This window comes from Megalobrama amblycephala, linkage group LG6, assembly GCF_018812025.1.
Source record: "Megalobrama amblycephala isolate DHTTF-2021 linkage group LG6, ASM1881202v1, whole genome shotgun sequence".
Classification (NCBI taxonomy): domain Eukaryota; kingdom Metazoa; phylum Chordata; class Actinopteri; order Cypriniformes; family Xenocyprididae; genus Megalobrama; species Megalobrama amblycephala.
In genome coordinates, this window is record NC_063049.1 from 7,399,748 (window position 1) to 7,419,681 (window position 19,934).

General features: G+C 38.0%; 1 protein-coding gene across 9 annotated transcripts in view; it reads right to left on the reverse strand.

The window, feature by feature from the left end:
- Positions 1 to 4,206: 4,206 nt before the first annotated feature.
- tlk1a (tousled-like kinase 1a) overlaps positions 4,207 to 19,934 on the reverse strand; it is a 41,429-nt gene continuing 25,701 nt past the window's right edge. For 3 of the 9 annotated variants that reach the window (XM_048192771.1, XM_048192770.1, XM_048192773.1), the window contains 16 exons: positions 18,440 to 18,535; positions 16,156 to 16,242; positions 15,545 to 15,637; positions 15,091 to 15,201; positions 14,682 to 14,818; positions 14,179 to 14,367; positions 13,670 to 13,736; positions 11,514 to 11,611; positions 11,139 to 11,220; positions 10,957 to 11,048; positions 10,364 to 10,453; positions 10,102 to 10,289; positions 8,949 to 9,084; positions 8,754 to 8,865; positions 8,481 to 8,588; positions 4,207 to 5,290 (listed from right to left, as the gene is read on the reverse strand). In XM_048192771.1, the coding sequence (XP_048048728.1) occupies positions 5,150 to 5,290; positions 8,481 to 8,588; positions 8,754 to 8,865; positions 8,949 to 9,084; positions 10,102 to 10,289; positions 10,364 to 10,453; positions 10,957 to 11,048; positions 11,139 to 11,220; positions 11,514 to 11,611; positions 13,670 to 13,736; positions 14,179 to 14,367; positions 14,682 to 14,818; positions 15,091 to 15,201; positions 15,545 to 15,637; positions 16,156 to 16,242; positions 18,440 to 18,535 (1,827 nt within the window). In that variant the 3' untranslated portion in view covers positions 4,207 to 5,149. Of the gene's footprint in view, positions 5,291 to 8,480; positions 8,589 to 8,753; positions 8,866 to 8,948; positions 9,085 to 10,101; positions 10,290 to 10,363; positions 10,454 to 10,956; positions 11,049 to 11,138; positions 11,221 to 11,513; positions 11,612 to 13,669; positions 13,737 to 14,178; positions 14,368 to 14,681; positions 14,819 to 15,090; positions 15,202 to 15,544; positions 15,638 to 16,155; positions 16,243 to 18,439; positions 18,536 to 18,658; positions 18,726 to 19,934 lie in introns of all 9 variants that reach the window. The other 6 variants (XM_048192778.1, XM_048192777.1, XM_048192772.1 and 3 more) reach the window with 3 other exon arrangements.

Here is a 19,934-nt window from a genome sequence, read left to right on the forward strand (position 1 = left end):
AGATCAAGTATTTCAAGAAAATCTTTTCAGGTTGAGCGATCTAGCATAGAAAAGCAGGTATACCTGGGTACCAATGACTAGACAGACACATAGAGTGCAGTTCAATCATGGCACACGGTTTATTGTTCGGGGTACATTATATAATTAGAAAATAAGAAGTGAAACTAACAGTTCAGTAACTGAAGTACATAAAATGACTATAAGTTCACTTATAACTGTGACATGAGGCCTGAATCCTTTTAGGGTATACAGAGAAAGATCACATGATGAAAAGAGACAGAGCACAAGATGTTTCTAGAATCTCACAGTTTGCTTATAAGATTCACAGAGGTGATTTTTCTAAAATAAAATCAGGACCAAATTGGTCAGTGTGATAGAAATAAAATGACTGATATGTTATATTTTTTTACATTATAGAAGTAATTTTTACGCAATAATGAAATGTCATATTTGTTTCTCGTCACTTTTTTTTGTGCCCACGACTCGCAAACACAATGATCAACCACAACATTAAAACCACTGTCGCCTAAAACCACTACTGTAAAGTGTAGGTCACACGTGTGCTGCCAAAACAGCTCTGATGTGTCGAGGCATGGACTCCACAAGACCTCTGAAGGTGTCCTATGTTATCTGGCATCACAACATTATAGCAGCAGGTCCTTCAAGTCCTGTAGGTTGTGAGATGGAGCCGCTGTGGTCCAGCACATAGATCCATAGATGCTCGATCAGATTAAGTTCTGGGGAATTTGACTGTGTCTCAATGTTTTTCACTTCTATGCAGAGATTTTATTTGTAAAATGTGTTTTGTATTAGATCTCAGTGAAAGTTCTGAGGAAAAGTTTTGATCAAGGAGAGGTTCTGGAGTTTAACAGTGAGGATATTCCTACTCTGGCCTCTTTATTAAAATTTTAATTTCTTGGTGATTGCCTGGCTGAATTCAGAGCCACACAGGACACAAATGCTGAAGGTATTCAGGGGTAAGTGAAGTTGGGGTGATGGGTTTAAATCTTGGGTACATGCTGCAAATATTAAATCTGACTGAATCTTATTGATCTCACAGATTCCAAAGAGGGAGAACTGAATCAGGCTCTGAGGACGATCCTAAGCAGTCTTCCGGAAGAATATCATAAAGTCCCCTTTTACCTGCTGCTCTTCCTGTCCTGTGTGGCTAATGAGAGTCATTTAAATGTCAAGACATCTGAGAGCCTGGCAACAGTGTTTGGACCCACCATCTTTCAGTAAGTCCTTCAGAGCACATCACAACATAACTTAAGGATGGAGGTTTTTTAGAATAAAATGCTTTAAACAAGTTTTTAGTGTCTTGTACAACACAGAGACCATGATGTAGCTGTCAATGATGTCATGATGTAGCTGTCAATCAAAAAAGGAATATGGATGTCTTGTAAATTTAGTGAGGTGACATTTGTGTGTGCAGTGTTCCCCTCTGCCCCACTATGAGCGAGGAGGCTGTGTAATGTTTGACAAAAAGCTAATCTGGGTTTGGGTGCCAAATCTCTCCCTGTTGCTCAAGGACAAGGTCCTGTCTCTTGGGAAGGCTCCAAGATTCCCCTTTGAGAAGCCTAATTAACAGTGGGAACCATAGTCTTTTGGGTCAATTCAGTGCCACTAGGAGCATACACAATGTGCTAACGTATCCTGACCCAACAGGCTGGATTTCTCTTTCAGGGAGAACAAGAGGAAGCAGTGGGTTGAAGCTTGGAGATGAAAGCCCTGGCCTTTATTCTCCCTTGGAGGATGCTGACATGATGTCCTACCTCTTAAAGCCTGAATTAAATGCCCCCATGCTCAAGAGTTGGTCTAGATGCCTTGAACAGGTTGGTCTAGATGCTTTGGTTGGCTCCTATGAGCAGTGCCTAAATATGCTAAAGTTTGAGAGTGGGTAGGACACTTCCCCCCAGGCATTTGTCAAAAATGAGAGTATGGAACTCCTCTTAGGTCTGCCAAATGCTGTCTGGTCTTATTCATCTGAATGCTGCATTCTTGAGTTTGCTGTGCCACTGCACCAAACAGTTTGCCTGGGACTACTGGAGGGTCAAGAAGTCTCCTCCTACAGGCTTCTGACAGTGGAGACTGTGCTAGTCATACTTGACGGCATGCTTAAGTAAGTGTTGACATGTCTATGTAATTCTCTTGACATGAATGTCAATGTCTGCAATGAAGCATCTTTGGGCTAAAAGATCACCCCCATAGATTAGATAGACTGAGATAACACTAACATAAGATGGGAGAGTAAATTCCCCATTCAACCTATGCATGCTGCTGTATTGTATGCCCAAATAAGATGATCATCTGTGATTCTGCACTGAGGCTGTGGGCAGAGATCATTAGGTCTCCAAGCCTCTTCTGGTGAGTGAATGAAAGAGGAAATAAATGCATTAATTTTAGGTATCTGAATAAGATTCAGATTCAGATCAGCAAGGCCCTGCTTGGACTAGTATGGTGAGTAAGTGACTCGGAACGCTAAGAGCTAAGTATCATGGCTCTTCTGAAAAAGCACAGGTGGGAGCTGCCACTGTAGGGGCAGTGTCCAGGATTAAGTGTGTCAGTGCAATATGGAGGGCTTGTCTCACTACATCCTGATCTGATTCTAATCCTTCCACCAATCCATGTGCTGTGTTCTGGGAGTCATCATGAGAGAATTGAGAGTGGATTTCACAAAATTGGCCATCAGAGGGTGTCATAGACATGGCATCCTCCTCAGAAATGGATCATTCCCTGGTGGGATTTTCCATTACAGGTGCTGGTGCCTCACCTGTTTGCAGATTTAGTATTATAGACTTAATCTGGGCAAACTCTGAGGTCAATGCATCTATTCTCTTGTCTAAAGTATCCTCCTTACATCTACTAGTGGAGGTATACAGTATACAATAGGGATTGGTGAAAAAACAAACCATAATGTATTATATAAAAAAATCTGACCTTGGCTGTTGGTCTTCTGTCCTATTAGAACTTTGGTGCTTGGACCACTACTAACAAAATATCACTAAGGCACCAAGACACTTGTCTATTAAACACTTCAACAAATTCTAAATGTCTCTGAGCTTGTTAGAGTAGATCTATCATTACTACATCAAGAAGAATTTATTAATATTATGTAAACTACTTGGATAAAATAAAAAGACCATCCTAGCATTGCAACACTTGAGCAGCTACCCAGAACACCAAACTATCTATCTATTTCCTAATCTTCCAATTATTTTACACTTTAAGAAAATACCTTATCAAGCCAACATACAATTTGTCTCCCTTTTTAAACCTTTATTAAGAGTGTATCTAGTATCTGGTTGGCCTCTAATATGTGGTACTGTCTAAGCAATTATTGACTAATTTATTTTGCCCTGATTTCACAAGCAGAGTTTAGATTAAGCCAGGGTTATGCCTTAGTTCAATTAGGACATTTAGATAACTTTTATAAACATGCCTTAAAAATGGTGTGCATCTTGAGACAAAACAATGGCACTGACATATTTTAAGAAGTCAGTGCAAGTTGTTTTCAGTTAAACAGCTCAAACATACATTTTAGTCTGGGGCTAGGCTTAAACCTCGTCTGAAAACGGGTTAAAACACAATCTGTAAAAATAAAACCAATGTGGGGCTGGTTTATGGTTAAAAATCAGCCACGAGTTATGCAAGGCTGATCATACTTTAAGCATCCCTCAATGTGGTTTTCTTTGCTTTGCAAAATTCTTTGTAAAATCCATCAAAATAGGCTGTTTAATGGCACATAACAGCAGAAATGATTGAATGTATTTTGGAGTGTGAAGTGTGGACAAGCCCTATGTATATACATATATACAGTGGTGCCCTATGGCATGTTTTTTTTTTTTTTTTTTTTTTTTGCTAAGACACCAACATGTTTGACATACTGACAAACATAACTGCCATGTATAAAAAAAATTACATGCAAAAACATGTCTTTAGCACAAAAACACCTTTTCACTACATATAGATTGATATATGATAGACACTTTAAAATTTACTAAGGACAGGTTTGGCTTATCTTACCCCACAGAAAACAATGGACTTTAAATTTACATAAAATGCCACTGCCAGCATGTATTTTGCATTTGATGAATTCTGACTTGATGCATGCATAGAGCTTTACTTTAGAAGGCCAGTGGGTGGCGCTACAGACTGTTGTCAAAACAACAATTCACATCACTAAACCAAATACAATGCACTAAATGGAGCTTCCTGGCATTTATTTGCAATTCTTTTAACAGGACTGTACAATTTATACCCAAAGTTTACAGCGGTTTGAAAAAGAGCAACATCAAAGCAGCAAAATCAAAAAACACACCAGGAAACCAAATTTACAAGAAAAAAAAGAAAAAAAAAAGGGCAAAATGTTAAACCTCTGTACAGAATGAATCTGCTGAAAGTTAATATCTGAAATTAAGGTCCTGTACAACAAATATACATGAATTCTCCAGAGGGGATTCTTTTATTTTGTCCTGCATAGGATTCTGTACATTGCCATTCATCTACATTTGGTTATTTTGTGCATTTAACATTAGTATGCTGCCTGGGCCTAGTGTGCCAGTAGCCTCTCTGTATGCTAGAATTACATTCTCATAGCTAGTTGAACAAAGCAAGGAAAGCTAACACTGTTGTCTGTACCACATAACATTACTACAGAGTGAAGAATGAAACCTTTGCACGTCAGTTACAGTAACTCTGAATGTAGGCTCTTCAAAGAAATCCTTAATTAACTGAAACCCAGCAGAGACCGTGGGAATTGATAGTGGTTTGCCAGGTCTCTCCTCTTTGAACTTGGAGGCAACCATGTGAAAAACCAAATGACAACAGTCACATTTCAAAGTACTTAACAGTAGCTGTGCCCTATTGAGTCTTCAGAAGGCATTATTTTTCTTCAATGACTTTGTGACATTCTCTAGATGTCTAAATATTCATGCTTTATTTTTCTTCATTCTCTTTCAAAACACTTTTCTTAGTAAACCCAAATCTCGCTGCTGCAAAAGCACAATAATTCAAGACGAACTTCCTCAAGCTGAGGAAGCCAGCTTCTTTCCTTATGGCTGCCTGGAAATGGTCCCGCCCTGCTCTTGGGTAGGGAGATCAGACACTGGCCAGTTGGGCTGTCAGTCAGAGTGCTCAGTGCAAGTTGTCAATAGGAGGCAGAGTTTGGTGCCAGGGTTCCTGACGAACTGGCCCGTCTTATGTGAGGCAGCAGGTAGGAGTCACTGCCCAGCTGGTGCACATCAAACCGGTCCTCTTTCCTGTAGGCTAGACACCGGCGGATGAATGCCTACAGAAAACAGTAACATGCCATTTATTACATATGCAAAAACTGAAGGACATGAGTTTTTGTACAATATGTGTGCCTAAGAAAACATCCTTTGATTATCAAAATTTGAGATTTTGCCACAACAGCAATAAATAAGTTTGTCCAACACTCCAGTGTATGTCACAGTTTTCAGCAATTTATGATATTCTTTTAAAAGTGAAAATTTCAGTCATATTTGCTCCTCCTCAGCTGACTCCTGATTTTGTATATTCAATTTAGAAAAATAATGCTTGGTACACACTAAAAGATTTTTGTAAAAGATTTTCAAAATGTGAGACCACAAACATGGTTATGCTTTGGTCAGCTCGCTTTCTGGTTGGATATTGTTTTGTTTCACGTGATAATCTCCAAGTGTGCGCACGTTTGTCCTCAGGGTTCCCCCCACATGTCAGGATTTCTGATCGTAAACATTCAACATGTTATTCAGAGCAGATTCAGTCACTCTTAACACACCTCACACCACAGGAAAATCAGATAAAATCCTACACATTTTCCATGAAATATTCCATACTTTTCCAGACAAAATTCTTTGTAGATTTTTCAGACCATATTTAACATCTAATAAATGAGTTTAAAAAACAATTGTCAACATTCTAACCATGTATGCTATTATGTTGGCAAATAATTGCTGGAATACTGTAGCTAGGTATGCGCGTTCCCTTATCTGTTCCTGTTTTGAGTGGCATGGAGGCACACACATTCATTTAGTCAACTTCAAGAGACTCGCTTGTGGTAAAGAGATTTTTACAACTAAGGAAAATCCCAAATTTAGTATCTCAGAAAATTAGAATATTGTGAAAAGGTTCAATATTGAAGACACCTTGTGCCACACTCTAATCAGCTAATTAACTCAAAACACCTGCAAAGGCCTTTAAATGGTCTCAGTCTAGTTCTGTAGGCTACACAATCATGGGGAAGACTGCTGACTTGACAGTTGTCCAAAAGACGACCATTGACACCTTGCACAAGGAGGGCAAGACACAAAAGGTCATTGCAAAAGAGGCTGGCTGTTCACAGAGCTCTGTGTCCAAGCACAGTAATAGAGAGGCAAAGGGAAGGAAAAGATGTGGTAGAAAAAAAAGTGTACAAGCAATAGGGATAACTGCACCCTGGAGAGGATTGTGAAACAAAACCCATTCAAAAATGTGGGAGAGATTCACAAAGAGTGGACTGCAGCAGGAGTCAGTGCTTCAAGAACCACCACGCACAGACATACGCAAGACATGGGTTTCAGCTGTCGCATTCCTTGCGTCAAGCCACTCTTGAACAACAGATAGCGTCAAAAGCGTCTCGCCTGGGCTAAAGACAAAAAGGACTGGACTGCTGCTGAGTGGTCCAAAGTTATGTTCTCTGATGAAAGTCAATTTTGCATTTCCTTTGGAAATCAGGGTCCCAGAGTCTGAAGGAAGAGAGGAGAGGCACACAATCCACGTTGTTTGAGGTCCAGTGTAAAGTTTCCACAGTCAGTGATGGTCTGGGGTGTCATGTCATCTGCTGGTGTTGGTCCACTGTGTTTTCTGAGGTCCAAGGTCAACGCAGCCATATACCAGGAAGTTTTAGAGCACTTCATGCTTCCTGCTGCTGACCAACTTTATGGAGATGCAGATTTCATTTTCCAACAGGTCGTGGCACCTGCACACAGTGCCAAAGCTACCAGTACCTGGTTTAAGGACCATGGTATCCCTGTTCTTAATTGGCCAGCAAACTCACCTGACCTTAACCCCATAGAAAATCTATAGGGTATTGTGAAGAGGAAGATGCGATATGCCAGACCCAACAATGCAGAAGAGCTGAAGGCCACTATCAGAGCAACCTGGGCTCTCATAACACCTGAGCCACAGACAGATTGACTCCACTCCACGCCACGCTGCATTGCTGCAGTAATTCAGGCAAAAGGAGCCCCAACTAAGTATTGAGTGCTGTACATGCTTATACTTTTCATGTTCATACTTTTTAGTTGGCCAAGATTTCTAAAAATCCTTTCTTTGTGTTGGTCTTAAGTAATATTCTAATTTTCTAAGATACTGAATTTGGGATTTTCCTTAGTTGTCAGTTACAAGCATCAAAATTAAAAGAAATAAACATTTGAAATATATCAGTCTGTGTGTAATGAATGAATATAATATACAAGTTTCACTTTTTGAATGCAATTAGTGAAATAAATCAACTTTTTGTTGATATTCTAATTATATGACCAGCACCTGTAGATCTCATTTGGGATTACACCAAAAACACTTGGAACGGCCATGATCGACTTCACTAGCAACATGCAATGACAAAGTCATGAATGGGGTGAATGGAGCTTTGCTAATCTAACACTACTGTATGTGGATAATGGTCAAGTAGAAGAGACAAGGACATTTTTTTCATCAAGATTTGAGGTTTACATTTATGTTTAAGAGAAAGTAGATGTTTTAGGTGCTGTAACTGCTAACCATTTCTCACCATTTTCAAAAATCACATTTCAGTGAAAAGAAAATATTTAAAACAACAAATATTCCATATGGTCTCAATTAATGTCAGCTAATAACAACTGTAAGCACAATACATTTATAAAGGAATCAGCAAAAATTATTTAAAATAGTTCTAGATCAGTGGTTCTCAAACAGGTGGCCAGGGTTCTTTTGAGGAGGCCCAGTGATTTAAAATAAGACAAAAAATAGGCTAAAACATCTAAACTGTTTCTTATTTTAATTCACCCCTTCAACCACTTTGAAAAACCAGTTCTTGGAAAACCTGGATATAGGAGATTTCCTACTTTTAAAAGTGTGATTTCTAGTTCTAGAAAAATCATGTCAATTAATAAAATCTTGTAACACCATGGGCATTTTTTAAAAGGATATACAAATTGTGTGTAAAAACATAGTTTAAAAATCCTTAAGACTAGAAAAGGACATTTATTGGTTAAAAAGAGCAGAAACCCTGAAGAACTTTCAACTTATAAAATATGAAATTTAATTTACAGAAACCAGGAGTGTCGGGCTTTGGAATATTGTTGTGGACAGCGGGGGAGGCACTGGAGTCAGAGGTTCAGAACTACTGTTTCAGATGAAGTTTAGCATGTCACACTGCAGAAACGACTGTGATATGTCGTGTCAAACACTCAAATCTTCAATCAGTATTATATACTGATTATTATATTACTGATTACCTTGGCCTCGTTGCTGGCAACAGGTTTGGAAGGGAACTGAACCTCTGTGGCTTTCAGGATGGTGTTCTCCTGCAGGATGTCTTGCTGGGACTGGTTATGGCCAAATGGCTAAAAAACCCCACAAAAATCAAATTTGCATGGTTATTCTCTCTTGTAATAACAAGACCTATTTATACTAGAAATGAGGAAAATGACAGGCATTCCCCTATTACTCTGTATCTTGTAAATGGTACTGATAATATTATCCCATTTATTCCGAGAATTGCTCCTCACCTTTCTTCCATAGAGGCACTGGAAAAATATGACCCCGACAGACCAGACGTCCACCTTATTGGAGATCTTTGGAGGCTCTTTACCCACCACAAAACACTCAGGGGGTAGGTACCTTACAGCCACAACAAGACACAACTGAGCTACATACTTTAACAGGCAAAAGCCAAAATATGAGTGTATTTGCGAGTGTGTTACCAGTAAGTGCCTGCCCCTTGTGATGTCAGGTCCATTCCATCTACTCCGTAGTTGTCATCGTCCATGATTTTAGACAGTCCGAAATCTGTGATCTTTATCTCTCCACATGCAGTTCCATCTACCAGTAAAATATTCCCTGTACACAACCACACACACACACACAAATAAATACACAAGAACATACATTCCTTATACTGGGTTATCTCTGTTATACCCTTCACATATGCTACGGATTAAAAGCTTGATGTCAGTAAGATTTTTTCATATACTTTTATTCAGCAAGGCTACATTAAATTGATAGTAAAGATATTGAAAAAAAAATGTATTTCAAATAAATTTGATTCTTCTAAACTTTCTATTTATCAAATAATCCTGAAAAAAGTATCACGGTTTCCACAAAAATATTAAGCAGCACAAATGTTTTCAACATTGATAATTAGAAATGTTTCTTGTGCATTCAATTAGCTATTTGAATGATTTCTGAAGGATCATGTGATATACAGGCAAAAAGTCAAGCAGTCTGCATATACTGTATGAGCGATACAACGTGTTTACACCTGGTATTAAGATGCGTTTTGAACTATCAGATCATAAGTAGATGAGGGAGACACATTTCCGTTTACATCTGATGTTTTAATCCGTCACTTTTGACCACTTTCAACCACTTCGGTCCTGCGCAATTTATATATGAACATGACTGGAGACAATGGAAAAACATGGAGAGCAGCAGCTTTCATTTCTGCTCTGATAGCCACAAGACCGGCCGAAAGCGGCGAGTGTGTTAGAAAACAGGAATGGTGATAACATTGTGCTTGGTACATTTATTGTCTTCAAACCAAATTTAGGTCTTCGGCTGACATAGTTTAAATCCCGTCTGGCTAGCACACTTCCCATAATGTTTACACATTAGGTCAATAGGCAGAGAGGAGGAGGTCTTTTGCGGCTGTTCAAACACATTTGACCACATGAGAGTCTACACTACGAAAGCAACCCAGCAACGAAAGCAACTACCTCTGGAAGTGGTTTTAGACGCCGTTTACACCTGTATTTAGCATCTTTCACTTGTGATCCGATCAACCAAAACGCATCTTAATACCAGGTGGAAATAGGGCATTAGAGAGCTGTGAAAAGAGAAAGAGAATTGTGTCTTCACCAGGTTTGAGGTCATAGTGTATTATGGGTGGCTTGATCTCATTCAGGTATCGTAAAGCATTAACGATCTGCATGACGATAGAGCGAGCTTCTTTCTCAGACATCAGCTTGTGCTGTTTCAAGTAGAAATCCAGATCATTTCCTTCACAGTATTCCAAAACCGTACAGAATCTGCAGGAAACAGACAACCTAATGTAACTTGTGACCACCTCATTGATGTGTTTTGATAGTTTATTGATGAAATTTGCATGGCTGGAACTCACGTGTCTGTGTCCAGTGAAAAGTAATCATACAGTTTAACTATTCTGGGATGATCCAATTGTTTATGTATTCGGTATTCCCGACAGGCGTGTCTGCAGAGAAGAGAGGCACAGGTTACCATGGGCAACAGAGGTGAGACCCAGGCGACCAGCGTCATGAGAGACAGACGGACTAAATTTCCAGACATTTCAAGTTCTGTACAGAATACCAATTGGCATGGAAATACACCCTTACATAACAATGTCCCCACACCACAATATGAGCCTGTAAGCCTGCCACATATAAATGGCACATAAAAAAGGAGAATTGCCTCTAAAAATGAATGTTTTGGGGTTTTCTGAATTGTTTTGTCTATTGAGAATGTTTTGGAAAGACATATTTCCAATGTTCTGTTGGCTGAACATACTGAAAAGGTTGTACATGTATTTTCCTTTCCATCAAATCAAGTATGTCAACCCTGTCTACAAAGTTAAAGTACATCATTCACAGTCACAATCTGAAATCTACTTTATGTCTTGCGGTGATGCACAGCATGCCACTGATGTATTTAAAACATGAACATTTCCCTGAACCGCATCAAAGAGGAGGAACGTACTTGTGGTAATTTTCTTTCTTCTCCTCTCTCCAGTTTTTGTTGAGCTGATGAATCTTCACAGCAGCGTACCGTTGCTCAATTAAGTCAAACGCCTGAAGAGCAGAATGATGAGTCAAATGATCCGTTTCTTTCTCAAAGGTCAGCATGTATCAGGCTCTGTTATAAATGAGAGGTAAAGATACCTTGTAGACCTCACTGAAACCACCCCGCCCAAGCAGATGTAACAGCAGATAGCGTTCATTCAGGGTGGGATGGTCCTTGAATCTGAGAAAGGTTAATAAAAAAAAAAAAAGGTAAAAAAAAGGGGGAAAAAAGAAGAGAAACAGGAGAAAAAAGTGATGGTGGGTGGAAAATAATCATGTAAAACTAATTGATGCTTTTGACAAAAATAAATAGACAACATTTTATAAAATGCTACAAAAGTGTAGAATATGGGCCCTTTACAGTCAGTAAACTCATAAAACTGCTGTTAATATGAGGAGTCCATGTCCAGTTCAAATGACAAAATAGAAGGAAACAAGAGATCAGAGGCTGATGTCATCAGTGCCGGTACATACTGTGAGCTGTCCTCATTGTTTATTCTTTTCAACTCTCGGATGTGAAGATTTCGCACCCTTTCCAACCTCTCCAGCTCTGCCTGAATCTCTGCCTCCTCCTACAAGTACACAAATGCATGAATAAAACAAAAACATACATAAATATAAAAAAGTCATTTGATGTCATTGTGTTTGTATATGGTTGTCAAATGTTTCATCAGCATCAAATCAGCATATTAGAATGATTTTTGAAGGAACATGAGACACTGAATACTGGAGTAATGATGCTGAAAAAATATATATATATTATATATATACACACACTATATTGCCAAAAGTTTTAGGACGCCTGCCTTTACATGCACATGAACTTTAAATGACATCCCATTCCTAATCCGTAGGGCTTAATATGAAGTTGGCCCACCCTTTGCAGCTATAACAGCCTCAACTCTTCTGGGAAGGCTTTCCACAAAGTTTAGGAGTGTGTTTATGGGAATTTTTGACCATTCTTCTAGAAGCGCATTTGTGAGGTCAGGCAGTGATGTTGGACGAGAGGGCCTGGCTTGTAGTCTCCGCTCTAATTCATCCCAAAGGTGTTCTATTGGGTTGAGGTCGGGACTATGTGCAGGCCAGTCAAGTTCCTCCACACCAAACTCGCCCATCCATGTCTTTATGGTCCTGCTTTTGTGCACTAGTGCACAGTCATATTGGAACAGGAAGGGGCCATCCCCAAACTGTTCCCACAAAGTTGGGAGTATGAAATTGTCCAAAATGTCTTGGTATGCTGAAGCATTAAGAGTTCCTTTCACTGGAACTAAGGGGCCAAGCCCAACCCCTGAAAAACAACCCCACACCATAATCCCCCTTCCACCAAACTTTACACTTGGCACAATGCAGTCAGGCAAGTACCGTTCTCCTGGCAACTGCCAAACCCAGACATGTCCATCGGATTGCCAGACAGAGAAGCATGATTCATCACTCCAGAGAACGCGTCTCCAATGCTCTAGAGTCCAGTGGCGGTGTGCTTTACACCACTGCATCTGACGCTTTGCATTGCACTTGGTGATGTGAGGCTTGGATGCAGCTGCTTGGCCATGGAAACCCATTCCATGAAGCTCTCTACGCACTGTTCTTGAGCTAATCTGAAGGCCACACAAAGTTTGGAGGTCTCTAGCTGTTGACTCTGCAGAAAGTTGGTGACTTCTGCGCACTGTGCACCTCAGCAAGCGCTGACCCCGCTCTGTGATTTTACGTGGCCTACCACTTCGTGGCTGAGTTGCTGTTGTTCCCAATCGCTTCCACTTTCTTATGATACCACTAACAGTTGACCGTGGAATATTTAGTAGTGAGGAAATTTCACGAATGGACTTGCACAGGTGGCAACCTATCATGATGCCATGCTTGAATTCACTGAGCTCTTGAGAGTGACACATTCTTTCACAAATGTTTGTAGAAGCAGTCTGCATGCCTAGGTGCTTGATTTATACACCTGTGGCCATGGGAGTGATAGGAACACCTGAATTCAAAGCTTAGGAAGGGTGTCCCAATACTTTTGGCAATATAGTGTATATATCTATATCTATATATACACCGATCAGGCATAACATTATGACCACCTTCCTAATATTCTGTTGTTTCGGAAACGTTTCGGTACAGGGCTTTTGGTATGGTGCACGTGTACTGAAGCATTACATTGCAACATAGCTTAACCACCAATAATCGCAATAAGCTCAGCGTTTTGTTACTTTCGATAAGAAACAAAATGTCATCCTTCAAATTCTGTCCACAAAATTCAAACAGAAAATGCCATTTTGACGCTCTTTGATGCGGCGTGACAGATCACTGTACAGGCGCCTCAGTTCAACTGGCAGCACGGAGTGTGAGTGAATCATCTCTTCCTCTTTAATACTAGTTACAGAATAAACATTTTTACATTTTTTATAATTTTAAACAAACAATATTATGGTGAAGGAACTTCTTTTTCATCCCCATCATTAAAAAGCAACTTAAGTAAATTAATAAATTCTGGCAACTTTATAATTGCACAACAGAAGATGACTAAGATCTTTACACTGCAAAAACAAAGAAACTGATCTTTTCTTTTTCAAATGTTTTAACATGTTCTGAAATGCAAGTGGATCTGAATCATACAGGAGCCACAGAGCTTATGCGCTGACCTTTTTGAGATGGCCAAGTCTCAGTTTGAAGATCTCCTCCTGCTCATGGTACTCAGCTAATGTAAGCCTGCAGGAACATCAGAGGAACAGGACTTAAAAACCTCTGTACATGTAACTGAGTTTGAAACAAATCACACATAAAGCTATTTTTCATATTGTTCAAAAGAAATGTCTTCAAATTTACATTTGGCTCCTAATAAATCTATACATTACAAACAATATTGTTTATTTTAGTTTTAAATTAATTAAACTTCAGATGTAAATAATTTATATTTCTCTACAAAGCCATTTTCAAACATTTAAACAGAATTGTTTAGATCAAGTAGTTTTTAAGATCACCAGAAACATGTCAGTTAAACGTGTCCAAACTTTTGACTAGTAGTGCATATTCGTGTTACATCTACTTAAGGATCATTCTGGCAAATTATATCAGATTTGTTAGTGATGCATGCAAAACATGATAGCCATTTTGTGTGTTGTACATTGTGGTCATTTGTCACATCACTCACAGCTGTGGAAGGCTGGGTTTGAGGAAGGGGTCGTTCTCGGAACCGTTCACAGCCTTGGTCTTACGTTGTTTAGGCTCAGAGTTGGTGCTGGGTGACTGTGAGCTGCTGGCTGATGGTGGTTTTCTCTTAGCTAACAGTTTTCTCTGTCTCTCGATTTCTTCACGTTGTTGAATGATCCATTCCTGCTGTCTGCATAAAACAGACAATAAAAACAGTTCATATTTTGTACTTAAATTCTGTAATCAAGTGAAATCTGTAATGGACTTGCAGATCTACAAGAGACTTAAGGCCCGCTCACACTAAGAATGGTAACAATAGAGACAACTATAACAACTATATTTGCATCCACACCAATGGATGATACAAATCAAGTTATCATAGTGCACAGATCACCTGTGTTCACACATGCAGAATAGTGCATAATTATATGTAGGCTACAGAGCATTGTATTAGCATATGTGCTAACACGGAAGTATACTTTGGCCTTATGCTGTCAATCTTACTTGACGAGGTTCTGGAAGGCGTATCCATCCGTCCACTGCTCTGTAAACGATGCTCCATGTCTCACAGTGGTGAAATGACCCAAACGCAGTCGATCCTGCATGCTCTTCTCCCGACACGCCTGCTTCTCCTGTGTGCTCTGGACAAAATCACACACTTTCATAAAGATCTGAATCACTTCTTACGCTTTGTACCATTTTGAAAGTATTAAACTTTGAAGTTTTTGCTTAAACTATGGTATTACACAGCAACTGTGTAGGTTACACACAATCATTTTCGATACTGAGGAAACAAGACCAAATCCAAATCCACATAACAAATCATTTCTACATGTTTACAGGCCAGCATTGGTACTTTTATTTGTTAGAATGCTAAAACACAGATTTCTTAAATATCACAAGGATTCTTCACCTTCTCAATCAAAAGTTTCTTGCTCATGGTGATGCACTTGTTTAAACGTTCTTTGTACTTTTCTAGAAGCTTTTGTTGTTCGTCAATTTGTCTTCTTAGATCACAGTTTGCCTGTGGAGGAAAAGAAAATGATTTTTTTTAAAAATACTTAAAAAAAAAAAAAAAAATTATGGTTTTGGTATGTGAAAAAAAATTCAACACCACCACCTTGTCAACACAGTAAATGTTCAGACTCTGCTAAAACTGGTTGAAATGTGAAGGTTTGTTTTAAAATTGCTGTGCCAAAAAACAAAAAACAAACCCTTTAAACTGAATAAACTGAAACTAAATTTCATACTTTTCCAAACTGCGTAGGAACCCTGTCATCATAACGTCACAAAAATATAATTTGATAAATAATAATTTTTGATGAGATGAATCTTCTCATTTTCTTCCTTCCCATCTCTGCTCTCACCCGCAGCAGATCATCTATCCTGCCCTCCTTCTTCTCCAGGTCCAGGTTCTTATTGCTCTCTATAGTGGCCAGTTTCACCACCGTTAGGTCAGTCTGCAGAACAACAAAATACAAACGCATACATTTCAAAACAACTACACATTTTCATGATGTTTTATAAATGTGTTTCTTAAACTACAGTCATTTTAAGTCGCAGATTTAATTTGTTATCAGAACAGATTTTTGTTTTTCCTTTTTAATTTATGAATATCACATTAAAACAATCATGGAAACTTTTTACCATCATTAGTCATTTATTTAAACTACTTTTCAAATGCCTTTTATGTGTAGATTTTATTGTTTTAGCATTATCCCAGACAAAACAAAATGGAAAAATAAAATATTTAAATGTTTACTGAAATATTTTTACTCTCATTTCTACCACAACCAACAACCCCCTCTTTTCATAATTGTTTAACAAGGAGAGTGTCAAGTTAACTACACAAAAAAAAAAAAAAAAAAAAATCTCAGATTAATGAATGATTGTAATCTACTCACAGTTTTATTCTAAGAACACTGCTATTGAGATTCTTGTTTTTTTTTTAGTCAAGTGTATTAATGAGCAGACCCACCTGAACACTCTTGACCGCCATCAGTCTAGAAGAAATCACAGAGTCCACAAAACACAGACTGGTGGGAGACGAGCTGCTTTGCCGGGTCTGATCAAATACAAGATAGTACATTATTAGATTTGACTTCGCAGTAATGAGAGCCACAATTAGTCAGTTTGTACTGTGGCTGAGCTGGAACTATACAGTTGTTGAGATGTGTGTGTGTATGTTCCTAAGTAAGAATGGTAACACTTTAGTATTGGGAAATTTTCCCCTCAATAAACTCCTAATTTACTGCTTATTAATAGTTAGTAAGGTAGCTGTTAAGTTTAGGTATTGGGTAGGGTTAAGAATGTAGAATAAAGTCATGCAGAATAAGGCATGTGCTTAATAAGTACTAATAAATAGTCAATATTCTAGTAATATGCATGCTAATCAGCAACTAGTTAAAAGACCATAAAATAAAGTGTTACCATAAGAATGTTAGTTGTTTATGTGTGTTCGTGTGTGTGACGTGATTGATTATGATACACAATTACTGAAATAAGGTCAGAGGGAGGCCAAGTTTATACTTGGTATTAGCTTCTGTCTTGGCTTAAATGCCATTTAGTTTTAAGTAATATTTTAGTCTAGTTTTAGTCAACTAAATATCCAAGACCCGGTTTCACAGACAGGGCTTAGACTAAGCCAGGATTAGGCCTTAGTTCAATTAGGGTATTTAAGTAGCTTTTATAAATGTACCCCAGAAAAAAACATTTCCGGTGTGCATCTTTAGACAAAACAATGGCACTGACATATTTTAAGATATGTCAGTACAAGTTGCTTTCAGTTAAAGGTACAATATGTAATAATTTGGGCCGCTAGAGATCGCTAGAAGCCTATTCAAAACAAAGGTGTAGCTTGATGACACCAAGTTTTAGAGCGGAATCGTGGGACATGTGGTCTCCATCTCAATGGACGGTGCAAAAGAATCGGGATAGGACTCGGGAACAAATCTTGTTCATGGATGCGATTATTAACGTTAACAGAGCAGGACCGTGTGTTGTGGGAGCTGAACGATGCCACTGGAGCAATTGCGCAACACGCCTCACGAGCAGCAGAACTTTTATTATGCCACAGTTGCCGGCGCCGCTTCCGCTTTCCCGTTCATGAGTATGAGCAAAGAATATACTCTTTGGTATGAGGTAACGCAGCTCTGTTTATTATTAGATACATTTGAGTGTGTTGAAAATTATGTTATAACCTTACTCTGTGCGTTCGCTCGGCGGCTGCTGTGAGACACTGTTACACACTGCAGTAAGATAGATTGATTTTAGAATATCATATTAATAAATGCTGGATGGCTTGTGTTGATAAATGGCATGCAATTAATTTTAAAACGTATTGTATGTTGGAGAAAATGCTGTATTACTGTTAATAAAAATAAAGCTGCATCTGATTATGCTATGTATTTGACAAAATAGTTTTCTCTGAGGCATGGTAAAGCATGGTACTCAAAAAAACAATAAGACTAAATGTGTTGAGCTATATAACAACAAATCCTTTTCTGTCTATAAATGTATCAAAACAGTTGTTCACTTGTCTATTAAAATGTGTTAATATCTTAAAGCAACTTTGGTGTTTCCATGGTTTCTACAAAATAAAACCGGAAACCGAGGGTGACGCGGGTATGACGCAATTGACAGGCGGCGACTCACACGCCCGGAGCTTTGGCTAAAATTGCAATTTTCCTCACGATTTACAAATAGTTGGAAACATTTGGGATATTGTAAGTACTCAAGTGAACAAAATATATAACACTGGCCTAGAGGTTTTTGGATATTTTACTTCAAAAAATTACATATTGCACCTTTAAAAACAGCTCAAGCATGCATTTTAGTCTGGGACTAGCTTAAGCCTCGTCTGTGAAACCGGGGATAAGATTTACAACAGATTTAGTCGACTAAAATCTAACAGTGAGGAAATCAACAAAAATAAGAACAAATAAATGCAGAAGAACAAAGATATAAATTAAATAAACATTGCTTTAAGTTTGTCAGGTAGATCTAACAGTAGTATTTAGGTTAGAAATCTACCTACTGTCACTTTAAGATACTTCCCAAATCGTCCCTTCCTAACATTTTCATCTTGTTCTTATTCGTTGACGAAAAGGTCATCATAGTTTTTGTCATCAACACCTGTTTTTTATTTAGTTATCGTCTCATTTTTGTTAGAAAAAACGTTGTTGATGAAAACCATGATGAAAATTATTCATCAACTAAATGAACACTGCACTGCAGCGTCAGAAAGAGAGTGTGTGACATACGCTTGATCCTGGTGCAGAGTGGGAATGTGAGTTCTGGGGTGAACGGATGACAGGCGGTAAACCTCTTACTGGACTGGACCCATTACCACCCTGAAACTACAGAAAGAAGGAAATAAAGAAATCATATCACTTGAAATTATGATCTACGCAAGCACATCTAGACACCACTCCACTTAACACCATATGAAGAGGAAGTGGAGAAAAAAAATGTGCACAAACCTTCGAGCTCATGTGTATCGTCAACACATGAGGTTTTAATGTGCATAATATCAATGAGATTTGAGATCTGCGGCAGAAGGTAAGATGTTCAGAAGACTTGAAATTTATTGCACAAGTTTTTTTTTGTTTTTGTTTTTTGGGGTTTGACAGCCACTGATCATTGTATGCTTTCACTGCATGGAACAGAGCAGCTTGGACATTGTGTTAAATTTTAGCTTTTGTTTTGACAATTTTAAGTTTAACACCGTTTAATTATTGTTCTGTTTGTGCATCCCAATATAGCAAAACTGACTCAAATTTGGATCAGACCCATGGCAGAAAGGCAGTCAGCTCAGGAAAGCTTTTTTGAAAATAATTAAAATATGAATATTTTTGCAATGCCGCTTGATGTTGGTAGCACAAAAATCATACACTACTATAAACAGAAAGACAGAATCAAATTAAAAATGACACCATTACCATTTTCAATAAATGTTATTTTACAAATAATAAATTGTTGTTCTAACTGTGTCTGACTCATCAGTTTGTGTTACTCTAAGGAAATGAAAAACCTTTCATTAATTAAATGTTTCTCCACCTCTAAAATGACTTTATGTAACCAATACTTCTAGGGTGAAAAAATAATATTAATTGTATTTATTAAAAATAATACTTTTCACAGTCCAATCAAATCACAAATAAATTCAAGTCTACCCTACATTATTTCCTTCCAAATTTTCTGTTTTGCTTGAAAAAAAAATTAAATATACTACAAATGCAGTTTCAAATTTTTAACCCTCTGGTGCTGCTCACGTGGAGGTCAAAAATGACAGTTTTTTAATATTATTTTTTCAATGAAATGAATGTGCTACATTTTAGTTCGATAATGTTTTTTATTTAATATCTTGTATTTAAGGGGATTTTATGGTACCAAATTATATTTATGGAAAAAAAGTATAGAAGCTTAAGTTTATTATGGAAACTGCTTAAAAACACTATTTTAAAATTGTACATGAAATACATATTTTCCAAAACATATTTTACTCTAAAACTGTGAGAAAAATCAAAGCCGTGAATTTAAACAAGATGTGTTCAAAATTTGAGGTTGATATCTCAAAAAATTAGCTTTCAGTAAGATTTCGTTTGAGTACCAAACGTTTCCAATAGATGAAAGTTCCCTTCCCATTCATTTCCAATTCCAATACACTCATTTTTGACCACGAACAATACAAGTGACTATTTTTTCAGGACCACTTAACCTTTTTGAATCATGTCCATGAATTTTTTTCACATAGGT